General features: G+C 44.7%; 1 protein-coding gene and 1 long non-coding RNA gene across 2 annotated transcripts in view; one reads left to right on the forward strand and one right to left on the reverse strand.

Moving 5' to 3' along the window:
- Positions 1-18556, forward strand: part of LOC147122518 (broad substrate specificity ATP-binding cassette transporter ABCG2-like) — a 96401-nt gene that overhangs the window by 71622 nt on the left and 6223 nt on the right. Inside the window, exons 10-15 of the mRNA XM_086006128.1 lie at positions 3428-3510; positions 4226-4315; positions 8855-8979; positions 12622-12776; positions 14538-14627; positions 18256-18359. Of these exons, the coding sequence (XP_085862254.1) occupies positions 3428-3510; positions 4226-4315; positions 8855-8979; positions 12622-12776; positions 14538-14627; positions 18256-18359 (647 nt within the window). The remainder of the gene's footprint in view (positions 1-3427; positions 3511-4225; positions 4316-8854; positions 8980-12621; positions 12777-14537; positions 14628-18255; positions 18360-18556) is intronic.
- The window catches only part of LOC147122519 (uncharacterized), a 67906-nt gene that overhangs the window by 18563 nt on the left and 30787 nt on the right, over positions 1-18556 (reverse strand). Inside the window, exon 3 of the long non-coding RNA XR_015080761.1 lies at positions 281-399. This is a non-coding gene — a long non-coding RNA (uncharacterized LOC147122519). The remainder of the gene's footprint in view (positions 1-280; positions 400-18556) is intronic.

Consider the following 18556-nt stretch of genomic DNA (forward strand, 5'->3'; position numbering starts at 1 on the left):
CTGCTCATTTCATTATCTACACCCAATGAAGGACAGGGAAAGACCCTCTGGTCCATCCATCCAGCCCCACACAATTGCGATACCTTGTGTATCACAATATGTACGATCCCCGCCCCACGCAAAAGCCATGTTATCTCCTGGGAGAGGTGAAGAACCAGGTTAAAAAAAAAACAGACCAATTTGGGGGGAAAAATCTGGGAAATTCCTCTCGGACACATCTAGGTGATTGAAACTAGTCCAGGAGTTCACACTGCCCCTGAAAATGCTGTGCAATACCTACCTTTTGTACGAGGTATCTCCGCCCCAGCCAGAAACAGGTCCAGCTCTCGTTTGAGGGAATTCAGCGAATCAGCATCCACTGTTCCAGAGGTCCCCAATGTTCTCTGGCCAAAGAACCACCTGCAAAAGAAACTGAGCTCAACTCTTTCAGGAATGCACTAAGTTGAAATCTGGTGAAGATTAACGCTTTAATTGTATTTTATAAAAAGTGATTAGATTTTTATGATTTTAGTCATCATTATGATACTTGTTGATGTTGCAGGATGGGATACTTTACTACTTTAATACTTTGCTCTTCTCAGTATCTGGTACTCCCTGGTCAAGTATAGCATGAGCTAGGAGGAAGTGTAATGTCTTCTTTCCAACTTTGACCCAACAATATTTCTTTATATAGTCTAATAAACCTCCCTTTAGGGTCTGGCTGTTTCTAACATCAATAAATAAATTGCAAGTAATTTTTCTTCAATAATCTATTGGCCACCTTGCATACCTGGAGCATAGAAACATAGAAGATAGGAGCAGGAGTAGGCCATTCGGCCCCTCGAGCCCGCTCCGCCATTTAATGAGATCATGGCTGATCATCCAAATTCAGTACCCTGTCCCTGCTTTCTCCCCATATCCCTTCATCCCTTTAGCCTTAAGAAATATATCTAACTCCTTCTTGAATATATTTAATGAATTGGCCTCAACTGCCTTCTGTGGTAGAGAATTCCACAGGTTCACCACTCTCTGGGTGAAGAAATTCCTCCTCATCTCAGTCCTAAATGGCTTACCCCTTATCCTTAGACTGTGACCCCTGGTTCTGGACTCCCCCGCCATCGGGAACATCCTTCCTACATCTAGTCTGTCTAGTCCTGTTAGAATTTTATAAGTTTCAATGAGATCCCCTCTCATTCTTCTAAACTCTAGCGAATATAAGCCTAATCGACCCAATCTCTCCTCATATGTCATTCCTGCCATCCCAGGTATCAGTCTGGTGAATCTTCGCTGCACTCTCTCCATGGCAAGAACATCCTTCCTCAGATAAGGTGACCAAAACTGCACACAATACTCAAGGTGTGGTCTCACCAAGGCCCTGTACAACTGCAGCAAGGATCGGAGCTATTTCCTTATTGGCAGTGCTACAGGACTCCGAGGTGACTACCTTTAGTGTCCTGGCCAATATTTATACCTCAACCAACAGATTATCTGGTCATTATCTCATTGCTGTTTGTGGGAGCTTGCTGTGCAAAAATTGGCTGCCACGTTTCCCACATTACAGTAGTGACTACACTTCAAAAAGTACTTCATTGGTTGTAAAGTGCTTCATGACGTCCTGAGGGTTGTGAGAAGTGCTATAGAAATGTTCTTAGAATTTAGCACTCCCCTCACATCAGCACTGAGCTGAGTGCTGGCTGATTTTATTTCAGCAGTCTACTGTCCTCCTCGTTTCACTTTTAATTTCAGCATTGAAAGCTCCCATGGCACTGTGTAATATTGTGAAGCACCCTGGTACTGAATATAATACAGCAAGTAATTAGGAAGGCTAATGGAATGTTGGCCTTTAATGAAGGGGGATGGAGTATAAAAGTAGGGAAGCTTTGATGCAACTTTACAGGGCGCCGGTGAGACCGCACCTGGAGTACTGCGTACAGTTTTGGTCTCCATATTTAAGGAAGGATATACTTGCATTGGAGGCGGTTCATGAAGTTGATTCCTGGGATGAAGGGGTTGACGTATGATGAAAGGATGAGCAGGTTGGGCCTATACTCATTGGAGTTTAGAAGAATGAGAGGTGATCTTATTGAAACATATAAGATTCTGAGGGGGATTTACAGGGTGGATGTAGAGAGGATGTTTCCCCTAGTGGGGGTATCTAGAACTAGGGGGCATAGTTTCAAAATAAGGGGCCGCCCGTTTAAGACGGAGATTGTTTTGATTTCTTTTTGGGTTCAATAAAGACTCATTTCTGAAAGAGAATGTTGTTTATTCTAAAGTCTTGTTCAAGACTTTCTACAGCTTTTTACAGAACACACTATGCTGTAATGCCTCTAGAATCAAACTGAAAGTAAAACTGCCAGCCTGCTTGTCTGGTCACATGACCTCTGCTGCTAAGGCACAAGCAATCAAAAACACAGACAAATATGCTGTAAGGCATAAGTAATCAAACACAGACAAATATCATCACTATTTGCTGATATCCTTACAGAGATGAGGAGGAATTTCTTCTCTGAGGGTCATGAATCTTTGGAATTCTCTACCCCAGAGAGCTGTGGAGGCTGGGTCATTGAATATATTCAAGGTGGAGATTGACAGACATTTGAACTACAGGGGAGTCAAGGGGTGTGGGGAGAGAGCGGGAAAATGGGGTTGAGGCCAAGATTGGATCAGCCATGATCTTATTGAATGGCGGAGCAGGTTCGAGGGGCCGATTGCCGACTCCTGCTCCTGTTTCTTATGTAATAAGATGGTGTCTTGGTTGCTGAAGAGGTGCAGTAGCTGCATATCACTTTCATTGCAACGCATCCATGCAGCAACATGGTGCTGTTCCTGCAGTGCAGCAGTGTGCTTTAATGCAGTTCGCATTACTGGATTCAGTGTTTGGCAAGCACAGCCAAAAGGTTTAATGGATGCTTTTTTCAGAAAGAGTTTCCTCAATGATGAGACCTAATGTTCCTGCACAATTCCGTTTTCCTTCCTAATAAAAACTCTTGACCGTTCAGTTGGTTTGAGTATTGGTAGCCAAGCCAGAGTCCAGGAAGGTTTCTTGATTCACTTCCCAGTCTGTGCTCAGTTTGACCGGGGAGGTGGGAGTTCTACAGTTGACCTAAAGCAAGGTAGGGAAGGGACCATCTGCTGCGGTTCCTTCTCCTGATGGACTAGCCATTGGTAACTGTTGGGGGTGCATGTGCATTGTCGTCGAGCAAAGGTGGGATCAGCATCAGTTGTGGCTTCCAGGGCTCTCTGCCTTGGCTTAGGTATGGAGAATGGTCACTTGTCTGAGGTACCAGAAGGCAACCCAATGCCGGTGGAACTGTGTACCCCACCAAGGAGTCCATGTTCTTCAGCAGGGGAGACAATGGATGGAAAAATAAGAACTGGGAGGGGGGGGGGAACACACCATCTTGAAACATTTTATTGTTCTTACTAATTTTGCTCATTTGATTAGGTGATCGTTTCAATTGTCCTGGGTCTGATTATGGGAGCCATATATTTTGGAGTGCAAGATGATATGACTGGAATTCAGAACAGGTTAGTAGAGTTTCACAGATTTCATCACTTAATTGAAAAATCTAAGTCCCTAAGAAGAACATGATAGATGACTGGCTAGTATAACAACAACGACAACTTGCATTTATATAGTGCCTTTAATGTAGTATAGTGTCCCAAAGTGCTTCACAGGAGCGTTATCCAACAACATTTGGCTCTGAACCCCTATTTTAATTCTTTAGCTTGTTAACCATGAATAAATTAACCCTATAGTCTTCTTAATTAACTGTGATCTTTTAAAACTCATTTTAAGGAAGATATTAATTTCATCCTTGTTTTCAAATCCTTCCATGGCCTCGCCGCTCCCTATCTCTGTAACCTCCTACAACCATCCGAGATCTCTGCACTCCTCCAATTCTGGCCTCTTCTGCATCCATATTTCCTGTGCCCCATTACTGACGGCCATGCCTTCAGCTACCGAGGCCCTAAGCTCTGGAATTCACTCCCTAAACCTCTCTGCCCCTCTCTCCTCCTTTAAATAGGTCCTTAAAACTTACCTCTTTGACCATGCTTTAGGTCATCTGCCCTAATATATCCTTATGTGGCTACGTCAAGTTTTGTCCAATAACGCTCCTGTGAAGCGCCTTGGGATGTTTTACTCCATTAAAGGTGTTGTATAAATGCCAGTTGTTGATGTTGCATTGGGCAAATATGGTGTAAGTAACACCCACTCATGATAATTACTGCTTTCTTACAGAGTAGGTGCAATGTTTTTCCTGAGCACCAACCAGTGTTTTAGCAGCCTATCGGCTATTGAGCTGTTTATCACAGAAAAGAAGATTTTCACGTAAGTGACAACTGACCTCGCTGATTTAAAAATTTCCTACATTAATGCCAAACCGTTTTGTTCCTCTGTAATTAGAATTGTGATGGAGATCTATTGGCGGCTGACAAACATTCAAAGTTTGGAAATTTTTAGCAATAATTTAAAGATGTACTCCTGATCCTTTTGTGTGGGCTGATACACTGCATTTTGGGATAAAATCAGACAACTTATGCAATGTATTTATTTTTGGTTAGATAAGCTTTCATTTCTGTAATTGAAATTTTAATTTTTGTGACCTACTTATCGTTCTACACCACCAAATTATTATTCCTTAAATTGAGCAACATTATTTACATTGAGGATGAAGGATATCGGAGATATCACAATGGTATTGTAACAAAATTGAATCAATTGACACTAATCCTATATTCCTAAATATTAATTTCAGCTAATATTAAATATTAATTCCTAAATATTAATTAATATGCTAATTTAATTGAAATGAGCAGGGTAATGCTCTGGCTAACAAATTAAATAGTGGTCTCGGTTTAAACCTGGACCTTTCTTTTTGTTCTTCACCTCTAAGTCTTACATATGCAAAGGTTTGATGGGCTTAATTAACACAATTTCTATTTACTTTGTAAAGCCACAGAGTAGGAGACATCACAAATTATCTCCAGAGAGTTATGTCCATCACTGGACTGTGCGTCGCATTGTCCTTAAGGAACTTGTCCATAGATGGCGATCCCAATATCGTCATTGTGTGAAATGGCTGTGAATCACAAACATACTCTCCTGTCCATGGGAACTCGCCCCAAATTAGCTGTTCATTCCTAGAACAATGCTTGATGGAAGAAAGAAAGATTTGCATTTATATAGCGCCTTTCATTACCTCACGATGTCCAAAAGCGCTTTACAGCCAATGAAGTACTTTTTGAAGTGTAGTCACTGTTGTAATGTGGGAAACGCGGCAGCCAATTTGTGCACAGCAAGCTCCCACAAACAGCAATGTGATAATGACCAGATAATCTGTTTTAGTGCTATTGGTTGAGATATAAATATTGGACAGGACACCTTGGGAGAACTCTCCTGCTGTTCTTCGAAATAGTGCCGCGGGATCTTTTACATCCACCTGAGAGAGCAGACGGGGCCTCGGTTTAACGTCGCATCTGAAAGACGGCACCTCCGACAGCGCAGCACTGCCTCTGATTGAGGTGTTTATAAGATGATTGAAGGATTTGAGAGGGTAGATAGAGAGAAACTATTTCCTCTGGTTGGGGGCAGCCCAGAACAAGGCGGCATAAACTTAAAATTAGGCTGTTCAGGGGGTGATGTCAGGAAGCACTTCTTCACACAAAGGGTAGTTGAAATCTGGAACTCACTCCCCTAAAAAGCTGCTGAGGCTGGGGGGGTCAACTGAAATTGGTTTTTTTAAATTGCGATTGCTAGATTCCTGTTAGGCAAGGTTATTAAGGGTTACGGAACCAAGGCGGGGAGATGGAGTTGAGATACAGATCACCTATGATCTAATTGATTGGCGGAACAGGCTCAAAGGGGCTGAATGGCCTCCTACTGTTCCTATGTAAAGCAGGACTTTAACATCCACGTAACTGGTAAAAGGTTTTGAAAGCCCAAAGTGACTAAAACACTAAAGGGTCACAAAGCCATGGGACAAGTAGACACGATAAGACTATTTTTTTGCAGCAGTTCACGGGATTATTCACCGAATACTGCAGCATAACATACACTGCCCATCAATGTTCCCTCCAACTTTTGGGGGCTGCGCAGGCCATTCAAAATACCACGCATGCGCGGTTTTTACATTAGCAAGCCGGCTGTGCAGGTTCCCTAGAGCACTGCACGGCCGCGCGGCTTAAAGGGGACGTTGCTGCCCATTGTATCCTCACAACAGACTATTTCTCGATATGCTTGCAGTAATCAAGTTATAAATTGTTCATCTCTTGGTGTAAATGTTGTCGTGCATCAATGGTCACTCGCAGTGGCAATTGGTATCGGACTCAAAAGTCAGTGTTGGGTCAGATACAAACTTAAAATAGTAGTCACCCCATAATTTTATAAATGGTGCATGGAAAAAAAACTCAGGTGTTGTTTCGTATGACGGGAAAAGCTTATAATGGGGTGTCTAGTTTGGCTGTCCATTCGATGGCCTCCTGAGATGCCGAGTGGAGAAAATGAGGTGCCTCCCGCAACAGATCTCAGTGGGCAGGTTGATGTGATGTGTTCCATGGTGTGGGACTCATGGCCATAGTCGCACTTCGGGTCGTCCCTCATCTTCCACTGGTGGAGCAGGGGGCCGCACCGTCCGTGCCCTGTGTGGATTGGGTTGAGCGCCGTCCACACGAGGGAGGTCGGAGCCAGGGACCTCTGCTGTTGGGTCGGTGATGAGGTGTTGGTTCTTTATGTTGCTTGTGTCCCACGATTCCATCCATCTGGATAGTCGGTCGATACCAGCTGCATGAACTAACTGTGTGATTTGGACCCTTTGATTAGATTATAGCCTTGTAATTTGTCCCAAATATCCATCATTCTGAATATAAACAATATTCACGATGATAAAATGCCACTAAGTGAACCACAAAGCATATGGCTATCCAAAATTGGATAAACTCATCATCGAATCACGGAAGAAACTGTCACAGCCCATCATGCCTGTTGCACTCTGAGCTCCACACTATTTCCCTATACAGCTGTACCCTTATATTTTTCTTCTTAAAATGTTTATGTAATTTCCCTCTCAAACATTAAATGGGTTTCAATAGCCATTTGTGTAAATACATTTGATATTCTAATAATCCTTTGACCTTAAGCTTTAAATTAGTAAAGCAATTCTGGACTGGGTGCTCATGATAAATGGATCAGGAAGAACATCCTGTACTGACATGTGATGGCAAGCCACAAATGTGTGCATGCAGCTGTACAGCAGTGGGCCAAACATTTCCACCTGGCTATAGAATCATAGAACAGTACAGCACAGAAGGAGGCCATTTGGCCCATCGAGTCTGCGCCGGCTCTTTCGAAGAGCAATCCAGTCAGTCCCACTCCCCCGCTCTTTCCCCATAGCCCTGCAACTTTTTCTCCTTCAAGTATTTATCCAATTGCCTTTTGAAAGCTACCATTGAATCTGTTTCCACCACCATCCACTATCAGGCTGTGCATTCCAGATCCTAACCACTCATTGCGTAAAAAAAAAAATTCCTCATGTCGCCTCTGATTCTTTTGCCAATCACCTTAAATCTGTGCCCTCTGGTTAGCGACCCTTCAGCCACTGTAAACAGTTTCTCTTTATTTACTCTCTCTAAACCCTTCATGAGAAGATGGCCAGCTTCCAAAGAGTTGTGTGAAGGAATGTAAAATGCATCAATCTCCAGAACATTAGGAACCTGGATAGAGGTTCTGGTTTAATGCAGTGGAAACCAGCACTGAAAGAGAACGACCCTGACATGAATCTGGTCATTCATGTGGAAATGACTTATGGAATGATACTGGGCGGCCTGCTGGTGGCACTGTCCAGGGAGTGTATAAATACTCGGGCACGGGCCCAGCTTGCTCAGGACATTCTTTCACAGGAACTAGTGAAGGACACAACTAGATCTCCATGTTGTAAAACAGTTGATTAAAGCCTTGTTTAACGCTTAGACCAAGTGCCTAGTAGTTTTCTTACGTCAGTCCCATTCCACTAGAAACCCCAACCCGTGACCCAACAAGGAGAATGGCCCATTTCACTGGAAACCCCAACCCGTGACCCAACAAGGAGAACGTCCCATTCCACTAGAAACCCCAACCCGTGACCCAACAAGGAGAACGGCCCATTCCACTAGAAACCCCAACCCGTGACCCAACAAGGAGAACGGCCCATTCCACTAGAAACTCCAACCCGTGACCCAACAAGGAGAACGGCCCATTTCACTGGAAACCCCAGCCTGTGACCTAACAAGGAGAACATCCCATTCCACTAGAAACCCCAACCCGTGACCCAACAAGGAGAACGGCCCATTCCACTAGAATCCCCAACCCGTGACCCAACAAGGAGAACGGCCCATTCCACTGGAAACTCCAACCCGTGACCCAACAAGGAGAACGGCCCATTCCACTGGAAACTCCAACCCGTGACCCAACAAGGAGAACGGCCCATTTCACTGGAAACTCCAACCCGTGACCCAACAAGGAGAACGGCCCATTCCACTGGAAACTCCAACCCGTGACCCAACAAGGAGAACGGCCCATTTCGGTGAGAACCGGAGCCATGAGCTGAGGAGGAGGGCTGTCAAATTCAGTGGCAACACAACCTCATGTCCTTTTAAAATATTGGTTAGAAAATTGTGCGCAGCGAGTGCCTGAATTTCTGATTGGTGCTTCCGATGGGTGAGGCTCCGAAACAGCAGCACAAAGTCGGTAAATTACTTGTGTGGATATTTACAGAGGGAAGCATGTATGTTATGTAATGCACGTATATGGTAAAGGTGGTGGTGTTCTATCTCTGATCTCTGATCTCTGATAGTAATTTGATGCTATGTTACAGTGATTTTATCTTACTTACAGGCATGAATATATCAGTGGATACTATCGAATAATTGCCTACTTCATAGCAAAGTTATTGGTTGATCTGATCCCCATGAGGGCGATACCAGCCATATTATTTACAACTGTAACATACTTCCTAATAGGTGAGCAGCAGAATTTCATCATTTTCGGGCTCGAGCTTCCAAGGGCATCATTTTACGGAGGCCAGAAAGCAAAAATAACACGAATACATCTTTCACTCTCGCATGGCAGTGCGAGAAGATTAAGGGGTGATCTAATTGAGGTGTTTAAGCTGATTCAAGGATTTGATAGGGTAGAGAGAGAGAGAAACTATTTCCTCTGGTGGGGGGAGTCCAGAACAAGGGGGAATAACCTTAAAATTAGAGCCAGGCCGTTCAGGGGTGATGTCAGGAAGCACTTCTTCACACAAAGGGTGGTGGGAATCTGGAACTCTCCCCCAAAAAGCTGTTGAGGGTAGGGGGTCAATTGAAAATTTCAGAACTGAGATTGATTAATTTTTGGTAGGCAAGAGTATTAAGGGTTACAGAACCAACGTGGGTAAATGGAGTTAAGATACAGATCAGCCATGATCTCATTGAATGGTGGAACAGGCTCAAGGAGCTGAGTGGCCTCCTCCTGTTACATAAAATTAAAGTACACGTCAAGTGCATTTAATATATGAGCAGTGGGGATCAAACCTCTGTCAATGGGGCCATTACTGGGATGAGGGAGCACTGAGCCCCATCCAGCCATTGCTATAATTGGGGTAAATCATGTCAAAGTGGGGAGGGGATAATCTGGCATCACAGGAGTTATAGAATCATAGAATGGTTACAGCACAGAAGGAGGCCATTCAGCCCGTCGAGCCCGTGCCGGCTCTCTGCAAGAGCACTTCAGCTCGTCCCACTCCCCCGCCCTTTCCCCGTAGCCCTGCAAATTTTTTTCCTTCAGATACTTATCTTTCAAAAGGGAGTTGGATAAGATTGAATCCGCCTCCACCACCCTTTCAGGAAGCGCATTCCAGATCTTAACCACTCACTGCGTAAAAAAGTGTTTCCTCATGTCGCCTTTGGTTCTTCTGCCAGTCACCTTAAATCTGTGTCCTCTGGTTCTCGACACTTCCGCCAATGGGAACAGTTTCTCTCTATTTACTCTGTCCAGACCCCTCATGATTTTGAACACCTCTATCAAATCTCCTCTCAATCTTCTCTGCTCCAAGGAGAACAACCCCAGCTTCTCCAGTCTATCCACGTAACTGAAGTCCCTCATTCCTGGAATCATTCTCGTAAATCTTTTCTGCACCCTCTCTAAGGCCTTCACATCCTTCCTAAAGTGTGGTGCCCAGAATTGGACACAATACTCCAGTTGGAGCCGATTCATGTTTTATAAAGGTTCATCATAACTTCCTTGCTTTTGTACTCTATACCTCTATTTATGAAGCCCAGGATCCCGTAAGCCTTTTTAACAGCTTTCTCAACCTGCCCTGCCAGCTTCAACAATTTGTGCACAAACTCCCAGGTGTCTCTGTTCTGTTTATATGTCCTCTCCCCATTCTTTCTACCAAAACGTATCACTTCTCACTTTTCTGTGTTAAATTTCATCTGCCACGTGTCCGCCCATTCCACCAGCCTGTCTATGTCTTCCTGAAGTCTATCACTCTCCTCCTCACTGTTCACTGTACTTCCAAGTTTTGTGTCATCTGCAAATTTTGAAATTGTGCCCTGTACACCCACGTCCAAGTCATTAATATATATCAAGAAAAGCAGTGGTCCTAGAACCGACCCCTGGGGAACACCTTCCTCCAGTCCGAAAAACAACCGTTCACCACTGCTCTCTGTTTCCTGTCACTTAGCCAATTCCGTATCCATGCTGCCACTGTCCCTTTTATTCCATGGGCTTCAACTTTGCTGGCAAGCCTATTATGTGGCACTTTGTCGAATGCCTTTTGGCAATCCATGTTCACCACATCAACCGCATTACCCTCATCAACCCTCTCTGTTACCTCATCAAAACACTCGATCAAGTTGGTTAAACATGATTTGCCTCTAACAAATCCGTGCTGGCTTTCCTTAATTAATCCACACTTGTCCAAGTGTTTGCTAATTTTGTCCCTGATTACTGTTTCTAAAAGCTTCCCCACTACCGAGGTTAAACTGGCTGGCCTGTAGTTGCTGGGTTTATACTTACACCCTTTTTTTGAACAAGGGTGTAACATTTGCAATTCTCCAGTCCTCTGGCAGCACCTAAAGAGGATTGGAATATTATGGCCAGTACCTCCGTGCTTTCCGCCCTCTATTCCCTCAGCATCCTGTTGTCGGTTGTGTCGAACACAAAAGGGGAAAATTGAATGGTGAATTGATAGCTCCACATATTTCCCAGCTCCCTAACTCTATTAGTTCAATACAATGATTGGAAAATTGAATGGCTATTTTGCGATTGCCGCTAGATGTAGTCTCCGGCTACGACCCAGTAATATAACCCCTAAGACCATTCGTATGGGAATATTTCAAGTGTACCGCATACTGTGAGAAATAGTGGGCAAATGTTCATTCACTGGTAGCAGCTGTGAGAAATATGAATGAGAGTGTGTCTTAAATCCAATGCCTTAAACAACAAGGAGGGCTAATAAGGCAAGGGATTACACAATAAATAGTAGGATACTGAAGTGTAGAGGAACAGCGGGACCTTGGAGTGCATGTCCACAGATCCCTGAAGGTAGCAGGACAGGTAGATAAGGTGGTTAAGAAGGCATTTGGGATACTTGCCTTTATTAGCTGAAGCACAGAATATAAAAGCAGGGAGGTTGTGCTTGAACTGTATAAAACACAAGTTAGGCCACAGCTAGAGTACTGCGTGCAGTTCTGGTCACCACATTACAGGAAGGATGTGATTGCACTAGAGAGGGTGCAGAGGAGATTTACAAGGATGTTGCCTGGACTGGGGAATTTTAGCTATGAGGAAAGACTGGATAGGCTGAGGTTGTTTTCTTTGGAACAGAGGAGGCTGAGGGGAGATTTAATTGAGGTGTATAAAATTATGAGAGACCTAGATAGAGTGGATAGGAAGGACTTATTTCCTTTAGCAGAGAGGTCAATAACCAGGGGGCAGAGATTTAAAGTAATTGGTGGAAGGATTAGAGGGGAGTTGAGGAGAGATTTTTCACCCAGAGGGTGGTGGGGGTCTGGAACTCACTGCCTGATAGGGTGGGAGAGGCAGAAACCCTCATCACATTTAAAAAGTACTTGGATATGCGCTTGAAGTACCGTAACCTGCAGGGCTACGGACCAAGAGCTGGAAAGTGGGATTAGGCTGGAGAGCTCTTTGTCAGCCGGCCACCGACACGATGGGCAAATGGCCTCCTTTTGTGTAGTAAACATCTATGATTCTATGAACAAATAGATTTAATTTAGGAAACCTTCTTTAAAATTATCACAAGTAAATTTAAAGTTGTGATATTTAAAATGTGAGATTCAGAGACCGTGTAGCATGTTGTAGTGCCTTAATAAAAGATAAATAAGTCATAAGCTTGTTCTTTAAAAATGGGTTCGTAGAGCGCACACAGCAAAATCTTCCCCAAAAATCTGACATTTATGTTATGCAAATTTTAAAATTTCAGATAGCATCTTCCACAGCAAGCACTCTACGAACCCAGAAATGATTTTTGATAAAGGTGTAACTGCCCTTACAAAGAGAAAAATTGCAGTCGAGTTGATTTTTTGATTTGATAGGTCACAATTTGATTGTCGCTTCGAAAATTAGAGCTTGTTTTATTTTTGGTTTTTCAGGTTTCAAGTTACAGGCTGGTGCCTTTTTCATCGCAATGCTAACCTTAATCCAAGTGTCCCTTACAGCCACGTCTCTGGGATTGGCTGTTGCGACTGGACAGAGCATTGTAGCTGTTGCCAACCTCCTCATTACTGTTATCTTCGTTCTCATGATCGTATGTCGCATCTGTTTGATTTTTTTCTTACTCTTGTGTTTTCAAATCCCTCCGTGGCCTCGCCTGCTTCCCTACCTCTGGCACCTCCTCCAGCCCTACAGCCCTCCGAGATCTCTGTGCTCCTCCAATTCTGGCCTCTTGCGCATCCCCCATTTCCATCGCTCCACCATTGGCGGCCGTGCCTTCAGCTGCCTGGGCCCTAAGCTCTGGAATTCCCTCCCTAAACCTCTCCTCCTTTAAAAAGGCTCCTTAAAACCTCCCTCTTTGGCCAAGCTTCTGGTCACCTGTTCTAATGCTGCCTTTTGTGGCTCGGGGTCAAACTTCATCTGGTTACGCTCCTGTGAACTGCTTTGGGATGTTTTACTACGTTAAAGGCGCTATATAAATGCAGGTTGTTAAAAAGAAAGACTTGCATTTCTCCAGCGCCTTTCACAACCTCTGGACATCCCAAAGTGCTTTACAGCCAATGAAGTACTTTTTGCAGTGTAGTCACTGTTGTAATGTAGGAAATGTGGCAGCCAATTTGCGCACAGCAAGATCCCACAAACAGCAATGTGGTAATGACCAGATCATCTGTTTTTAGTGATGTTGATTTGAGGGATAAATATTGGCCCCAGGACACCGGGGAGAACTCCCCTGCTCTTCTTCGAAATAGTGCCACGGGATCTCTTGCGTCCACCTGAGGGAGCAGACGGAGCCTCGGTTTAACGTCTCATCCGAAAGACGGCTCCTCCGACGGTGCGGCGCTCCCTCAGTACTGCCCCTCCGACAGTGCAGCACTCCCTCAGTACTGTCCCCCCGACAGTGCGGCGCTCCCTCAGTACTGCCCCTCCGACAGTGCGGCGCTCCCTCAGTACTGCCCCTCCGACAGTGCAGCGCTCCCTCAGTACTGCCCCTCCGACAGTGCAGCGCTCCCTCAGTACTGACCCTCCGACAGTGCGGCGCTCCCTCAGTACTGACCCTCCGACAGTGCGGCGCTCCCTCAGTACTGCCCCTCCGACAGTGCGGCGCTCCCTCAGTACTGACCCTCCGACAGTGCGGCGCTCCCTCAGTACTGCCCCTCCGACAGTGCGGCGCTCCCTCAGTACTGACCCTACGACAGTGCGGCGCTCCCTCAGTACTGCCCCTCCGACAGTGCAGCGCTCCCTCAGTACTGCCCCTCCGACAGTGCAGCGCTCCCTCAGTACTGCCCCTCCGACAGTGCAGCGCTCCCTCAGTACTGCACTGGGAGCGTCAGCCTAGATTTTATGTGCTCAAGTCCCACAACCTTCTGACTCCGAGGCGAGAGTGCTACCCACTGAGCCACGGCTGACATGGCTGTTTTAATGTACATCTGTTTTTTTTTGTTATGCCGATGTCCCGTCTCAGATTGCATGCTTGCAGCAGACAGAGATTCAGCCAGTGGCTGTAAACTCCGAATCGAAAAAAATAAAGTGTAACCAATCACAGCAGTAATGGGGATTTATACAGCTATCTTCAACGGTGTGTAAAGCCAAAAGTGAAAGTGTTCAGACATGAGTGGAGCAGACATGAAATAAAGCCCTGAAAATATACTGTCAGTGGTGCGGTTATCTATAGTATGCAGTAGATTTTGAATTAGTTTTGGAACATTTCTTATGAGTGATAATTGAGGTTATTTTTTATCATCATTTTCTAATGATCACGTTTTGGGGCATAATATTATCAGAGAGCTCAGTGAGGGCCGATGTGGTTGGAATCTTGGGCTGTGTACCTCTGCTAACTGCTTGTAATTGTCTCCAGATCTTCTCGGGTCTGCTGGTGAACCTGCCGAGTGTTGTGAGCTGGTTGTCTTGGCTGCAGTATTTTAGTATCCCCCGATATGGCCTCACAGTAAGTACCATTGAATTCTCATCTGTATAGAAAGAGGATGTATGAATATAGAATCATACAGCACAGAAGGAGGCCATTCGGCCCATCGTGCATGTGCAGGCTCTTTGAAAGAGCTCTCCAATTACTCCCCCCTGCCCTTTCCCCACAGCCCTGCAAATTTTTCCTTTTCAAGTATTTATCCAATTCCCCTTTGAAAGTTACAATTGAATCTGCTTCCACCGCACTTTCAGGCAGCGCGTTCCAGATCACAACAACTCGCTGCGTTAAAAAGGTTTTCCTCATCTCCCCCTCTGGTTCTTTTGCCCATTATCTTAAATCTGTGTCCTCTGGTTACTGACCCTCCTGCTAGTGGAAAACAGTTCCTCCCTATCTAGTCTATCAAACCCCTCATAATTTTGAACATCTATTAAATCTCTCCATAATCTTCTTTGCTCTAAGGAGAATAATCCCAGTTTCTCCAGTCTCTCTACATAACTGAAGACTCTCATCCCTGGGACCATTCCAGTAAATCTCCTCCACACCCTCTCCAAGGCCTTGACATCCTTCCTAAAGTGTGGTGCCCAGAATTGGACACAATACTCCAGCTGAGGCCTAACCAGAGATTTATATTTTACCATAACTTCCTGGCTTTTGTACTCTGTGCCTCTATGTATAAAGCCAAAGATCCCAGATACTTTTTTAACAGTTTTATCAACTTGTCCTGCCACCTTCAAAGATTTCTGTACATAAACCCCCAGGTCTCTCTGTTCCTGCACCCCTTTAAAATTGTACCATTTTAGTTTATATTGCCTCTCCTCATTTTTCCTTCTAAAATGTATCACTTCACACTTCTCTACATTACATTTCATCTGCCACGTGTCTGCCCATTTCACCAGTCTGTCTATGTCCTCCTGACGTCTGTAACTATCCTCCTCATTGTTTGCTACATTTCTAAGCTTTGTGCCATCTGCAAACATTGAAATTATGGCCTGTATACATAAGTCCAGGTCATTAATATATATCCGAAAGAGCAGTGGTCCTAATACCGACCACTTGGGGAATGCCACTGTACACTTCACTCCAGCCTGAAAAACAGGCGTTCACCAGTACTCTCTGCTTTCTGTCCTTTAGCCAATATCATATCCATGCTGCCACTGCCCCTTTAATCCCATGGGCTTCTATTTTGCTAACAAGATGGTAGATTTATAAATCACTACTGATCCCAACTCCAAAAAGATACTTTCAACTTGGATGACACGCATTAAGGCTCTGATTACATCATCGAGTTACACCGTGTCTACAGCACAGAAACAGGCCATCCCGCCCAACTGGTCCGTGCCGGTGTTTATGCTCCACACGAGCCTTCTCCCGCCCCTCTTCATCTCACCCTATCAACATAACCTTCTATTCCTTTCTCTCTCGTGTGTTTATCCAGTTTCCCCTTAAATGTATCTCTGTGATTCGCCTCAACCACTCCCTGTGGTAGCGAGTTCCACATTCTCACTGCTCGCCGGGTAAAGAAGTTTCTCCTGGAATCCCCTATTGGATTTATTAGTGACTATCTTATATTTATGGCCCCTAGTTTTGGACTGTCACACAAGTGGAAACATCTTTTCTATGTCTACCCTATCGAACAGTTACATTATCTGAAAGACCTCTATCAGTCTTCTCTTTTCTAGAGAAAAGATCCTCAGCCTGTGCAGCCTCTCCTGATAAGTATATCTGTGCAGTTCTGATATCATCCTCTGAATCTTTCTTGCACCTTCTCCATTGCCTATATAAAAATTGTAAATAAATCTGGAATAAAAAGCTAGTGTCAGTAATGGTGACCATGAAACTACCGGATTGTTGTAAAATCCCATCTGGTTCACTAATGTCCTTTACATAGAAACATAGAAGATAGGAGCAGGAGTCGGCCATTCGGCCCCTCGAGCCTGCTCCGCCATTCAATGAGATCATGGCTGATCATCCAAATTCAGTACCCGGTCCCTGCCTTCTCTCCATATCCCTTGATCCCTTTAGCCGTAAGAAATATATCTTAACTCCTTCTTGAATATATTTAATGAATTGGCCTCAACTGCCTTCTGTGGTAGAGAATTCCACAGGTTCACCACTCTCTGGGTGAAGAAATTCCTCCTCATCTCTGCCCTAAATAGCATACCCCTTATCCTTAGACTGTGACCCCTGGTTCTGGACTCCCCGACCATCGGGAACATCCTTCCTGCATCCAGTCTGTCTAGTCCTGTTAGAATTTTATAGGTTTCGATGAGATCCCCTCTCATTCTTCTAAACTCCAGCGAGTATAAGCCCAATCGACCCAATCTCTCCTCATACGTCATTCCTGCCATCCCAGGTATCAGCCTGGTGAATCTTCGCTGCACTCCCTCCATGGCAAGAACATCCTTCCTCAGATAAGGCGACCAAAACTGCACACAATACTCAAGGTGCGGTCTCACCAAGGCCCTGTACAACTGCAGCAAGATATCCTTGCTCCTGTACTCAAATCCTCTCGCTACGAAGGCCAACATACCATTTGCCTTCTTAACCGCCTGCTGCACCTGCATGCTTACCTTCAGCGACTGGTGCACAAGGACGCCCAGGTCTCGTTGCACTTCCCCTTTTCCCAATCTATTGCCATTCAGATAATAATCGAATTAGGGAAGGAAACCTGCCATCCTTACCCTGTCTGGCCTCTGCGACTCCAGACCCACAGCAATGAGGTTGACTCTTAACTATCCTCTGAAATCACCTAGCAAGCCACTCAGTTGTATAAGGCGGCTCTCCACCACCTTCTCAAGGGCAATTGGGGATGGGCAATAAATGCTGGCATTGCCGACGATGCCCACATCCCATGAATGAATAAAAAAAATATATGGAGACCAGGATTGTGCACAGTGGATGATGCTTATTAAGACTTTGATTAGGAACTAAGCTCACAGGAAGGATGAAAGTGACAACTCCTACTCCTTGACACTGGTACATAAGCACTCAGCACCTCCCTGCTGCCCTGGAATATAAGTTTTAAGATGTCAGTAAATATATGTTATAACAGCTGGGGTTGTTCTCCATAGAGCAGAGCAGGTTAAGAGGAGATTTAATAGAGGTGTTCAAAATCATGCAGGGTTTTGATGGAGTAAATAAGGAGAAAGTGTTTCCAGTGGCAGGAGGGTCGGTAACCAGAGGACACAGATTTAAGGTGATTGGCAAAAGAGCCAGAGGGGAGAGGAGGAGAATGTTTTTACGCAGCGAGTTGTTGTGATCTGGAATGCGCTGCCTGAAAGGGCGGTGGAAGCAGATTCAATAGAAACTTTCAAAAGGGAATTGGATAAATACTTGAAAAGGAGAAATTTGCAGGGCTGTGGGGAAAGAGCAGGGGGGAGTGGGACTGATTGGAGAGAATCTTTCAAAGAGCCGGCACAGGCACGATGGGCTGTATCATTCTGTGATATAGTCATAACTAATAGGCCAGATAATCAACCATGTGACATATTTTTGAATTTTGGTGAAGCACTCTATACCATGAAGGGACTAACTAGGCACAGAATTTGGGCTGTGCGGCTTTTCACCCTTTGTGCTCTCAATATTATTTGAAGTAAGGAAGTGCCAAGACTGCAGTAATTACCCAATGTACTGCTTTGGTTTTACACAGGCTATGGAGGTGAACGAATTTGTTGGTCTGAACTTCTGCAACAACTCTGACTCAATATCTACTCCGAATGCAAACAACTGTAGCATATTTCAGGACTTTCTGATGTAAGTTTAAAACCACTACATACTGTATATTAAAGAACGATAAATTGCTGATTTCAGTTTAATGTATCAAAGATCGATTGTATGTTACCATCTACATGTGTGAATGCAGATTTACCTCCTCTTCAATGTTTCCCCCTAAGGTGCGTGGTCACACGGCCACGCATCAATCGGGAGGTCCTGTGCAGACCGCTCACAAG

The sequence above is a fragment of the Somniosus microcephalus genome, chromosome 2, assembly GCF_052327205.1.
Source record: "Somniosus microcephalus isolate GS21.2 chromosome 2, FLI_Smic_1.0, whole genome shotgun sequence".
Taxonomy (NCBI): domain Eukaryota; kingdom Metazoa; phylum Chordata; class Chondrichthyes; order Squaliformes; family Somniosidae; genus Somniosus; species Somniosus microcephalus.